This window comes from Saccostrea echinata, unplaced genomic scaffold (assembly GCF_033153115.1).
Source record: "Saccostrea echinata isolate AGI-Se365-2 ecotype Australia unplaced genomic scaffold, CSIRO_AGI_Sech_v1 ptg000007l, whole genome shotgun sequence".
In the NCBI taxonomy this organism is placed as follows: domain Eukaryota; kingdom Metazoa; phylum Mollusca; class Bivalvia; order Ostreida; family Ostreidae; genus Saccostrea; species Saccostrea echinata.
In genome coordinates this window covers 3,777,613-3,790,942 of record NW_026889756.1, presented here as the reverse complement: position 1 = coordinate 3,790,942, position 13,330 = coordinate 3,777,613, and the positions used below count along the sequence as shown (strand labels likewise).

The window sequence follows — 13,330 nt, the reverse complement described above, 5'->3', positions numbered from 1 at the left end:
TGAGCGGGAATTCCCACCTTCTGCAGAAGTCTGAAGCTTTTAATGTCAGCTGCAGAATAACTGGATATAAGCAGTCCTTTGACGTTTATAATATGTCTACCGTTGAATGGTTATTTAATGGTCAAAGAATTTCATACTTTGGAATCGCTTCCAATGTGAATAAATACAGACTGCATGTGAAAACGACAAATACGTATTTGGAGTTTGGCTTGGAAATACCAGGTACTTTCAAATAAAAATCAATACAATTTCTTTAGTTTATGCAATTTGTTAATAATCAAGTCAGTGTCAAAAATGTTTTTGATGAAATGAGATATCATGTTTGATAATTGTATGTATTGCTTAAGAATCTTTTCAATGTCAGTGAGTAACTTTCTTTTGCATAAATGAAATCTATATTCGATAACACAAGATGAAACAATTACTCCTAATATCATGGCATACTAGATAAATATACACATCCTTGCTTTCAGTGATTTTTTCACCAATATGATCTATATAAGTTTGTTTTTTCTTTTACTGGATATGAGCGGACATGGTAGAGATGGACTATTATAATGTTAGAGCTAACATATTTTCTTGAACGTATATTGCAATTTGAATATGTTGGTATGATAACTCATATAATTAAATGATCCGTATTTTATTCATTTGTATCAGCTGTGACTGCAGGGGATTCTGGGAATTATACTTGCGTACTGAGAGACAGAGCCAATACGAATCATTTTCAAGAAAAGTCATGGCACCTGCGTATAATTTGCACAGACTGCAGCCAAAATATAGTCGGATAGATTTTCAGAGTAGGATTATGACATGAAAAGGAGGCCTGGACCTGATATATGGAAGACAGCTCTAAGCATTTTTGAGTACATTTATATATTTTATTCAGATTTCCAGAGAGCTTATCAATAAACAAGAAAGAATGAAGATAAAAATATCTTTGGGCTTCACAAAGAAAGTTTTTTTTTTCATGATAACTTTTTCCAAACACTCCCTCGTTTTTCTTAATCACAATTTTTAAACTGTTTGACCAAATTTTTTTAATAATTAAAACACTGAAGTATGAAAACTTTACATTGTTAAAGAGAAATAAGTGTCTGTCTGTCTGTCTCATCTGTTTTATCTGACCTTCGTTTACAGGTCTTGTTGGGAAATCTTTACTTTCTTCAGATTATGTACACATATGAAATATATGGAGATAACGAACAGTATTCAAGATTTATCGATACATTTTACAAGAAATCCGATATATTTTTTAAAGTTCAATTTGCACGCAGTATAAACATATACGCTCTTTAAAAGAGGCAACATTATAAAGGGGATACCGGTATGTGTGCCTCAAAAAGTGAAGATAACGAGTTATGATCAATTTCATCAATCCCGAATCAATGATAAAAACGATCAGATAATTACATATCTATCAAAACACGATACAACGATAGAATGTATTTCCAAACAAGGTCATTGTAACAATCATTAATATTTTGAAATTCTGACCTTGAATGCTCTGTAACATCAACTTATTTGCCAGTAGTCTGCCATAATTTAGAACATGATTGCAAGCAAAAAATGGTCCTGTCAACCAGATAAGCGTGGGGAAATAAACTCCATATGCAGGTGATTTTTACATTACTACACAAGAAAAGAAATTTGACGATGGAAAAGCTGAGGTCATCTCATTTAGTTTAGTTGTTAGTTTTAACATTAATGCCGGTAGTCAATTAAACAACAATAATGCCATTTTCACTAATAAACATCTGTGGTCAAAATAAAAATGTACCCAATTTCTGCTAAATTTTAGTTCATAAAATAGAGGAAATAAATTTGAGTGTTTATAATTCCGATAATTCCGATACTTTGAGCTACAAAAATTTTAATAATCAAAAATGAAGTATTGAAATTATTAAATTGAAAGATGTTCTGAATGTTAATGATGTATGTCATAAAATATGGAGATAGCGGACAGTATTCAAGCTCAAAGTCCATTAAACAATACAAATCGGGAGCAGAGCAAACACGGACCTCCAAACACATCGGAGGTGGAATCAAGTGCCATAGAGGAGTGAGCATTCCCTGCCAGCCGGTCACAGCTGTGTGCTCCTTGTCATGATAAGAAAAATCCGTCGACAATTCAGTGTGTAAATAATGTCCTAACAATAACTATAAAAACGTCAGTCAGCATTTGACTTAATGATAGGTTTTATTTGCTGACAAGATCATTGTATCGATCATAAAATTTGTAAAAAGATGACTTTAAACGAGATTGCTAATATTCTTGTTTCATCAACTTGTTTGTCAATTTTTTAGAAATTGTATACGTTGTTCATATAATTCATCAGTTGTACATTGTACTAAATTTTACAAACCCGAATCCCAAATTTAAGAACGGTTTGCCTGGAAAAAAGAACAAGATGAATCGTGTGTTTTGTGTTTTGATATTTGTGGTCATGCAATATTGCTATTAATGCGTTGTCTATATACTTCCTGTTAATATGATTCGATGTAATGTGCAATCAACAATTGCAGATGAATTCAATATAATCGCCTGCGCTCAGCTGAGGAGCTTTTCGTATAATGTGCTGTTTAACAATAAGTTGTTAAGGTGTCTATTCACATTAAAATTTCTGCACCATAGCATGTTTAAACAAGAAGATCATTGGCCTTGACGATTATCCAAGTATGATGAATTTCTCAGGCTATGAACGATTCAGGGGGGAACTACAGACTAGTGTGACTGGAGTTCATCAATCTTAGGAGGACTCATATTCATCACAATGCATCCAAAATGCTCGAAAACAGAGACGATTAACGAACAAGCGTATTTGTGAGTCCCGGTAAATGTGAAAACAATGAAAATTCAATTTAAGAACAATTTTTCATCTCACATCATCATTTCTTCTCCCGTGTGGCGCAGTGGTTAGAGCGTTTGCTCTAGAGTCGCGGTGTAAGGAGTCGAGCCTTCGTCGTGGTTTCGAATCCCAGTGCGGGACGTGGAGGCCGGACCTTCGGATGACACCGTATAAACCTAGGTCCCGTGTCGCTGTAGGTGCTGGTGCGAAAAAGATCCCTCACTGCTCAATGGCCCTGAGTGCCGAATATAGGTCAGAATTTGCAGCCCTTCCACCGGCAAGTGGTTGCCTCTTTCTATGCTCGAAAAATTCTCGATAGGAACGTCGGGTCCTTCGGATGAGACCTTAAAAACCGAGAACCCGTGTCACAGCAGGCGTTGGCACGATAAAGATCACTCACTGCTCAATGGCCCTGAGTGCCGAAAGGTCAAAATTTGAAGCCCTTCACCGGTATATGGTGACGTCTCTATATGAGTGAAAAATTCTCGAATGGGACGTTAAACAACATACAATCAATCAATCGATAGGAACATTAAACAATAAACAAACAAACAAACACATCTTCATTTGATATTCAATCTGTAAGATTCAACAAATTTTAGAGCTAAAATTCATGAATATACAAAGAAAAAAATATATAATGTGGAAGGGGTCAGCAGACATTCGCGAAATTTTTAGCTGAAAACGTTTACAAGACTAGAATTACTAGGTCTAATGTATGAAATATTGATATAACAAACATTATTCAAGCTCAAAGTAGTCCATTAAAACAATACAAATCATGCAAGAGCAGAGCAAACACGGACCTCCAAAAACATCAGAGGTGGGATCAGGTGCTATGGAGGAATGAGCATCCCCTGCCGACCGATCATGATCGGGAAAGTATCCATATTACTTGTACATTACCTAGCCTGATTATATTTGCGAATTCCAGATATCCACCTTAGCAATATCTGACCATTACTCTCTTTCTTAAATGGAGAGGTCAAACAGCAGAAGGCAGCGACATATTCTGAAATTCAATACTGCGACTTCAAGAATTTAAATACGGAAATAAGTGATTTTAAAGTAAAATGAGGAACATTTTTCTGATAAACGAAGTGTCATTTACAATGTACCTATACTATGCTGGATTTCTAAACTATATAAAAATCAAACAATATACATAGCGGTATCCATTAAATGTTCAACCTAACATCTTTCTTTTCTTCTCACTAAAATATTGACAGCAGCAAAGGAGACACTTCAGGAGTACTGTGCAACGATATATTCATGAAGTGGTGTAAATCAGATACTAGAAATCTCCAAGGAACTTTAAGAGAATTTGAAATCACAAAATTTTACCAAAACCAATAACATCAAAACGTACGACTTTTCAACACTTTACACAACCATTCCCAACGATGAACAAAAGTCCAGCCTTTTTGACATCGTATACTGCTGCTTTTTCAAAGGAAACTTGTACATTTACTCTCCTTGTCATTGGTCATTTGCAAAATTATTTTGTTAAAATTCATTCTGATTAACACACAAGTACTCCGAAGTTGATATTAAAAAAATGCTTGAGTGTCTGAATGACAATATCTATGAAATTTTTGGAGATCAATTTTCCCAACAGCCTGTGAGAATTTCCATGAGTATCAATTGCACCTTTTTATAAGCAGACCTTTACTTTGTATTCATATGAAGAGACTTTATTCAAAAGTTTCCACATGAAAAGAAATCTCTTGTTGTAGCATTCAATTCGACGGTTAGATATATCGATGACGTTTTAGAATGGTCTACATATGGATAATTTCTAAAACAAGGTAAATTATTGACAAACAAGTCGATGAAACAAGAATTTCAACAGTTTCGTTTAAGGTCATCATTTACGGTCGATGCAATGATCTTGTCAGCAAATACAATCCATCATTAAGTCATAAGCTGATTGATTTTTTCATACTATTTGTTAGGCTATTAATCACTGAATTGTCGACTGATTTTTCCGTTATTTACCGATCATAACAAGGGGCACAAAGCGGGTGTAACCGGTAGGTAGGGGATGTCACTCCTCCATTTCACCCGTTCCCACTTCTGTTTTGGAGGTCCGTGTTTGCTCTGCTCCCGATTTGTATTGTTTTAATGGACTTCGAGCTAAAATACTGTTCGTTATTTCCATACTTCATCTCCATATTTCATGTGTAACTCTGTTTACTTGAAACCCGTTCTGTATCTCCAAATAGGTGGTTTTTAAAAGTAAAAAAAAAAAAAATTATATATTTCTCCTTACAAGTCTATCTACAACACAAAAGCAACATGTGGAGAATGTATTTTTAATGGAAAATTCACAATGATTTTGAATTTTACAGTAATATTCAAGCAGAGAAAACCACTCTAAAACAAGGTCAATTACAAATATTCTCATTAAGCTACGTTTCTTTTAAATCGCAGAATATAAAGAATACAAAAATTGATACGGATAACGTGGTTGATCTCCTTGATTGTTTAAAAAAGTTCCACAGAAAAAAACACAGTAAACAAAAAAGATTTCCTAAGCGTAAACTTCTGAAAAATAATTCTTAGAAACATAAAAAAAATACACTTTTTTTTTTACTTTTTGTCCTTTATAGATTGTGTATATAATTAAATCAAAAACACACCATTAAAATAACAAATCCAAATAAGAAATGTTCTTAGAAACGTTTCACCATCATCCTCGTCTCTATTACATCTTTCCCAGAAGAAACCGAAGTGGACCAGGGAAAGACCCAGTCTGTCAGAGACCAGGGAAAGACCCAGTCTGTCTGAGACCAGGAACCATTGAGGAAGGCTTTATTACAGGAGCTTTACCACCATCCCCCTCTGTAAAAGTCGGCACAGTCTCATTCGCCTCTGTCATTGTCTTGTTTTAATGTATTAAAGTACATTCGAGAAATAAGACAACATTAAAAAGTATATAAAATATGACGTTGAAGGGCTTCATGAAGTAGAGAGTATGGATAAAATTTTGTTTTGCACTTGGAAACTCTATAAAACAAGCTCTGAAATTGCTAAAAGAACCCAGAGATATATCAAAAAATGAACTATGCATTTATATGTAAATGGAAAAATTAGTTTTCGAATGATAGAGACGCAGGTGTGTTAAGGAATCACTCAGATATTCTGACTAGACTAAATCAGTGATATAATATGGCGTCATAGTACCGATATGACGTCAATGTTTGAACACGAGTTATCTTAATATTGGTACTTGTATTTAGAGAAGTAATTAAGCCCCTGAATATGAATAGAAACATGCAAATATTAACAAAAATGAAATAATTTTTGTTATGCTGTATCTGTCACTGCCAGACCGTGTATGAAATAAAGAAACAGTGTAATCTTAAGAATCTTTCACGAAAATTGAATGAAGTGCAATGACCTTAAAGGACTGAGGATGCTTCCATATAAACATCGCTGATCACAGGCCTACTACTGTTTTCAGAACGGAAGGGGGTGTGTTTAGAATTTTATTTGAGCAGCAAAAAAAAAAAAAAAAAAAAAAGATCATATTTGTGTGAAGATGTGTAACAGTATATGTTAGTTGAATTATTTAATTATGAAATTTTACCTGTGGACTAAATGGAGAGTATATAAAAGTTAAACAAACAGAATTATGCAAAAAAGCAAACAAACAAACAAAAAGAATAAAAAAGGAAAGAAAAAATCAATGGGGAGGGATGCACCTGTGCTAGATCTAGCTTTCAACTCAGGTGAGGTAAAACTGTCAACCCAACACTAATTATATCGGTACATGTATAAGAATAACGCAGAAAAAAATTTCGAGGTTATCATAGCGATTGAACAAAAAAAAATAAACATTTAATCTCCAAGTATATTTACATGCATCGAGAAAAAAAAAGAAGAGGCTGTTTTATCAGATTCCTCAAGAATTACAGTATCCTGACATATTATAGTGATGTACACCAGTCCTGGACACAGTTTTCTAAGCAAATCTTTCTCTCTCTCTCTACAGTATTGCGAGTAATGCTAAATAAATGCGAATTGTTTACAATTGCACTTATTTATCTGCCAAACAATTTATCAATTATTCCGTCTGCCTCTCTGTCTCTGTGTGTGTTTGTTTCAATCTCTCTCTCCCTCTTCACGACCTTAGTTAATATTGTTCAACTTAATTATATATGCGACAAAATGTGCAAACGTTCACAGAACATATTGTCGCCGACGACAATATGTACCGTTACACACCCTGCAAGTCACCCTCACCCTAACCCCACCCCAATTATATGTTTCTTAATGTATATTTACCCGAAGGGAACGGATTAAATTTTCAGATTTTTTTGCATCAATTTAGAAATTCTTAAAATCTATTTTTAGTCCATGTCACATTAAAATCTACATGTTCCTATTCGAACACGCAAGCAATTTATATTTACCTGTGGGGAGCCTCCATTTTTCACCGGGTTTATGTTACCCTGTTTTATACCTCAAATCACCGGACCTTTAAAATATTTGTAAGCCCGTGCTTCAGTTTGGACACGGCAGTCCTGGGAGAAGGACGTTTTCAAAACTTCTCAAGATCTGTTTGATTTATCTTATACACATGGCAGACCACTGAGGGTTTTACTTGTTTAGAATTTAGTTGTATGGTCCTGCTTCTCTGAGGTAAGCCTTATTTGTGTTTGTTTTTAATATTTTATAAAGTTGTAAACATCTCAAAACACCCAGATACGGAATTTTTAAAATATGCAACTTTAAGCTATTCTATTTGATATTTTTAAGTTCTGTTATTTATAGTTACTCGAAAATGTTTGAGTCTTAATTGTACGGTGGATTGTTTGTGTCTTTATTTGTGGGTTCTACGTTCTGTAATAACTATTGTATAGTAAAGCATTTATTGCGTTGTACATATTGTACTCACGGAGTAAGTTGTATGTCTATATTATTCTGTGTATGATATTTAACAGGTCTCATTCCTGTATAGTAGTGTAGAGATGGCGGCCGGTACCAGTCACATCTCATAGTCTTGAACGCAAGACGGACGTGTAACCTCCTCGGCACTGGAGAGGGGGAAGTGTAAACCTTTCTCGGCACTGGAGAGGGGTGTCTGAGCCTCATTAGCGGCAAGAGACTGCAGTGTAGCCTAAACACCGTGTGGAACAAAACCATAGACGTAGTAGACATTCTAGGGACACGGACGACCACACACCAAACCAGTTTATTATGTTGTATAATATTATTTTGTTAATTAAAATGTAAAGTTAATATGTAGAAAAGATTTTCTGTTATTTATTTAGGGGAGTTTGGATCACTATTCTCTACGCAAGGTCATTATTTGACAAAATGGTGTCAGAAGTGGGATACACTGTAACAGAGTGATAGTCGATCCATTCTAATACCCAATCATTGTAAAAAAAAAATCCCTTTTTGTTTTCAATTCTGTTTTCAATTTCTACCAATAACAGTGTTACAAATTTTGGACATTTATGTTACCTACATGTTTATGTTGTGCATTTTTTATTTTGTTTCAGTTGTGTGATCATTTTTCGTATTTTGTAGAAGAATTGTCCGGTTCTGGATGTTTGAGACCTCTGAGAGGTGTTTCTAAAAGTCGGCAATGTCTCAGTAAGTTGGACCATATCAGCAACCAAATTGTTTGCCATGGGTATTGTATAGTAAGTCCGAAAGTAAATTTCTATCGTGTCCTGTGTGATGTGAGGTTTCTGTCATTAGACTCATTTTCATATCAATATAAGAAAATGGATATACTAAATCAATTAAAAGAATATGGAGAGTCATTAGGGTTGAAAGACGAGGAGTTAACAACTTTCATTAGAGAACAACAAGCTATTCAGAGAGACGAGAGAAATGCGGAGAGAGAATTAGAAAAGAAAAGACTAGATTGTGAGGCAGAGAAAGAGAAAGTTTCATTGGAGTTAGAGAAGGAGAGATATTGGTATGAGATTGAGCAGATGAAAGTTGAGAAAGTGTATGAATCACAGGTAGTAAATACAAGCAAAGATGTGCAATCTGATCACAGTCAAGGTCGAGTTACGCCTAAAGCTCCAAAGCTTCCTGTATTTAATGAAGAACATGATGAGATGGACAGTTTCCTTCTCCGATTCGAAAGGTATGCAGAAGCACAAAAATGGGGTGAAGAGAATTGGGCTGTTAACTTAAGTGCGCTTTTACGGGGTAAAGCTCTAGATGTTTACTCGTTAATGCCCAAAAGTGAGGCCTTAGACTATAAGAATTTGAAGAAAGCTCTACTGAGACGGTTTGAACTGACGGATGACGGATTTAAGAAAAAGTTTAGATCTTGTCGACCTGATCAATTGGAAACTTTTGCACAATTTTCAGTTCGCCTAAGTAGCTATTTTGATAGATGGATAGAAATGGCAAAAGCACCAAAAACATTTCAGGGTTTGTACGATCTTATGTTGCGTGACCAATTTTTACATATTTGTAGTCAAGAATTACGTTTATTTCTGAAAGAGCGCATTCCAGATAGTCTTAAGAAAATGGCAGATCTTGCAGACCAATACAAAGATGCTAGAAACCTGAGCTCAGTCCAGGCAGTAGATAAAGGTAAGGGTTTATTGCAGAAGAAACAAGAAACAGTCAAGAAAACATACAGTGCTAAGAACAGAGACAATGTGCATATGAAGACAACAAATACAGGTAAGTTTGTACCCAAGTCAGATAGAAGATGCTTTAAGTGTCACAGAGTAGGGCATATTGCTTCAGAATGTAAAGCCAAACCGGTTGTTGGTAATGTATCTGAAGTAAGAACCGAAGGAGAATCACCTACTGCACAAATAAATGAAAAACCAGTCTGTTTTGTGAGTACTTTACCTTCAGATTCTATCATAGATTCGATGGTGAACATGTCGCCCACTACTCTTACTTCAGCTTGTCAGAAGTCTGTAAATTTTTCCATGCCTATCTCTGCGGGTTACATCAACGGAAATCCTGTGACTGTTTTGAGGGATACTGGATGCAGTGGAATTGTTGTACGGAAATCCAAGGTAAGTGAGAAAGACCTTGTAGACAGTAAGCAACAGGTGTGTGTCTTAGCTGACGGCTCAAAAATTACAGTTCCTGTAGCAGAAGTGTTCATCGATACTCCCTATTTGTGTGGTTATCACAAGGTATGGTGTATGGAAAATCCAGTGTATGATTTGATAATAGGAAATGTTCCAGATGCAAGACTTCCAGACAAAGCAGACGAGAATTGGCAGGTCAACGCAGTAGAAACGAGACAACAGAAAAGGAACAGAGAGAAGCCTTATCCACCTCTGAAGGTACCCAACATAATCACAGACGTAATAGAACCACACTGTATCAAGACTGCACAAGAGGAGGATCCAACCCTTACTAAGATTCGGGATTATGCAGAACATAATACTGTTCACCAGAAGAAAAACGGTAAGGTAAAATGGTATAAAAAGAATGGTTTGCTTTATCGAGAGTTTGTAGCGAACGACGACAGCGTCAATAAGGTATTTTCTCAGCTTGTAGTTCCAGAGAAATTTCGCGCATTAGTCATGAAGTTAGCACATGATTCTTTATTAGCAGGACATCTAGGTATCCAGCGGACAATAACCAGGGTTAACTCAGAGTTTTTCTGGCCAGGACTCCAGAGTGACATCCGACGGTTTTGCCAGTCCTGTGATATATGTCAGCGTACTCTTCAAAAAGGTAGGGTGAGAAAAGTGCCTTTAGAACGTATGCCATTAATTGATGTACCATTCCAACGAGTTGCACTTGATATAGTGGGTCCGTTAACTCCAGTCACGGAAAAGGGTAACAGGTACATACTTACTCTAGTAGATTATTCAAGCCGTTATCCAGAAGCCGTAGCTTTGCCAAGTATAGAGACAGAAAGAGTTGCAGAAGCGTAAATGGAAATTTTCTCTAGGGTAGGTATACCAAGATAAATGTTAACGGACATGGGTACTCAATTCACGTCGTCTCTTATGAAGGAGGTTAGTCGTCTCATTTCTATGAAGCAGTGGACAACCACACCTTATCATCCCTCCTGTAATGGGTTAGTCGAACGCTTTAATTGGACTTTGAAACAAATCTTTAAACGACTTTGTGCAGAGAAGCCTAAGGACTGGGATAAGTATATAAATGCAGTTCTCTTTGCTTATAGAGAGTTACCGCAGGAAAGCTTGGGGTTCTCACCTTTTGAATTAGTCTATGGAAGGCAAGTACGAGGTCCCATGTCTATTTTGAAAGAACTTTGTACCAAGGAAATAGAAGATCCAAACGTGAAAACAACTTATCAGTATGTTTTAGATCTGAAAGAGAGATTGCAGTCCATGGCCCAGCTTGCCAGAGAAAACCTTGAAAAATCCGCCACCAGGTACAAGAAGTACTACGATAAGAAAGCTAGAAATAGATCTCTAAAGGTAGGTGACAAAGCTCTTATTTTAATGCCTACAGACAACAATAAGTTGCTTCTCCAATGGAAAGGGCCTTTTGAGGTTTTAAAGAAGGTAAACCGTGTTGACTATCAGTTGAAAATGAATGGAAAAGTAAAGACTTTTCACATTAATCTACTCAAGAAATATGTTGAAAGAGCACAATGTAACAATGTTCTTTTTGTGACTGATGGAAGTGTATTTGGTTCAATAAATGCTACATTTGTGGACTGTGTGGAAGACACAACACAGGAAGGACAGTTAGATGACTATCCGGCACTAGATTCTGACCAAGGCACAGACGTGGATATCAATGGTTTGCTATCGACCGAGGAAAGGGAAAAGTTGATGAGTACTATAGCCAAGTATGGTGACGTTCTACAAGACCAACCAGGAAGTACGAATATTTTAGAACATGACATCCGCATGGTAAGTGATAAGCCAATACATGTCAAAACACGTTCAGTCCCCTTTTCTTTGGAAGAAACAGTCAACAAAGAGGTGAGTGATATGTTGAAATTAAATATCATTGAACCATCTGAGTCTCCCTTTTGTTCACCAATAGTTATTGTTCCAAAGAAAGATGGTACCAATCGATTTTGTATTGACTTTCGACTACTAAACAGACAAACAATTTTTGATGCGGAGCCAATACCAGACGCAGACGAAATGTTTGCAAAATTTGCAGGATACAAATATTTCTCAAAAATTGACTTATCAACGGGTTATTGGCAAATAAAACTGACAGAGGCATCTAAACCAAAGACAGCCTTTAGAACAAGTAAAGGGTTATTTCAATTTTGCGTTATGCCCTTTGGTTTAGTTACAGCACCAGCTACTTTTTCCCGATTGATGCGGAAGGTTTTGAGTGACATGGAAAATGTTGACAATTTTATTGACGACATAATTATTTTCACAGAGACATTTGAACATCATCTCAAAGTACTTGACGAACTTTTTCAGCGTCTACGTAGTGCAGGTCTAACTGCTAAACCAAGTAAGTGCTCATTGGCCTATTCCAGTTTGAATTGTCTAGGTCATGTGATTGGCAATGAACAATTGAGACCAATGTTGGACAAGGTCAAGGCTATACAAGATGCACCAAGACCAGAAACTAAAAAACAACTACGATCGTTCCTTGGGTTAATAGGATTCTATCGTAAGTTTGTTCCAAACTTTGCATGTATTGCATTGCCATTAACTGATTTGACTAGGAAAGGGTGCCCAACCAAACTTGTGTGGGAAAAATGTCATGAAATTGCATTTCAGTCTTTGAAGTCGTCACTAACTCATTCTCCTATTCTGAAATTACCAAACATAAAGGAGCCTTTTATACTTCAGACTGATGCATCTGATAGAGGTTTGGGAGCTGTCTTGTTTCAGAAAGTAGAAGATCAAAAGTTACCAGTAGCATACGCGAGTAGGAAGTTGAAAGAGTGTGAAAGTGCGTACGCAACAGTAGAGAAAGAATGTTTGGCTATTGTTTGGGGCCATTCAGAAATTTCAAAAGTATTTATACGGTCAAGAGTTTGTTCTAGAGACTGATCATAGTCCTCTTGTGTATCTAAACCAGTCAAAGGTCACCAATCCTAGATTGATGCGCTGGGCACTCAGTCTCCAGCCATATCGATTCAGAGTCCAAGCCATTAAGGGAAAAGAGAATGTAGGGGCAGATTACCTGAGTCGTTTGTAAATTCATGTAAATAGTTTGTCATTTGTAAAGTTTCAGGTTTGTTTTCTCATTTTTAGATTTTTATGTGTTTTAAAGTACTGCGTACTTTTGGAAAATGGGAGGTAGTTGTCACATTAAAATCTACATGTTCCTATTCGAACACGCAAGCAATTTATATTTACCTGTGGGGAGCCTCCATTTTTCACCGGGTTTATGTTACCCTGTTTTATACCTCAAATCACCGGACCTTTAAAATATTTGTAAGCCCGTGCTTCAGTTTGGACACGGCAGTCCTGGGAGAAGGACGTTTTCAAAACTTCTCAAGATCTGTTTGATTTATCTTATACACATGGCAGACCACTGAGGGTTTTACTTGTTTAGAATTTAGTTGTATGGTC

General features: G+C 36.2%; 2 protein-coding genes across 2 annotated transcripts; both read left to right on the top strand.

The window, feature by feature from the left end:
- Window positions 1-8,590: 8,590 nt before the first annotated feature.
- Window positions 8,591-10,735, top strand: LOC133180643 (uncharacterized). Its single transcript, XM_061315114.1, has one exon. It carries the CDS (start codon window positions 8,591-8,593, stop codon window positions 10,733-10,735), a length of 2,145 nt encoding a protein of 714 aa, XP_061171098.1.
- Window positions 10,736-10,951: 216 nt separating this feature from the next.
- On the top strand, window positions 10,952-12,796 carry LOC133180739 (uncharacterized). The gene is made up of 2 exons (XM_061315207.1): window positions 10,952-11,761; window positions 12,180-12,796. The coding sequence occupies exons 1-2, from the start codon at window positions 11,060-11,062 to the stop codon at window positions 12,243-12,245; spliced, it is 768 nt and encodes a 255-aa protein (XP_061171191.1). The 5' UTR covers window positions 10,952-11,059; the 3' UTR covers window positions 12,246-12,796.
- The last annotated feature ends 534 nt before the right edge of the window (window positions 12,797-13,330 follow it).

Coding starts and splice junctions, on each gene's coding strand:
- LOC133180643 (XM_061315114.1), top strand. CDS start 8,591: ATGGATATACTAAATCAATTAAAAGAATATGGAGAGTCATTAGGGTTG.
- LOC133180739 (XM_061315207.1), top strand. CDS start 11,060: ATGTCTATTTTGAAAGAACTTTGTACCAAGGAAATAGAAGATCCAAAC. Junction 11,762..12,179: donor AAGAAACAGTCAACAAAGAG/GTGAGTGATATG, acceptor TTATTTTCACAG/AGACATTTGAACATCATCTC.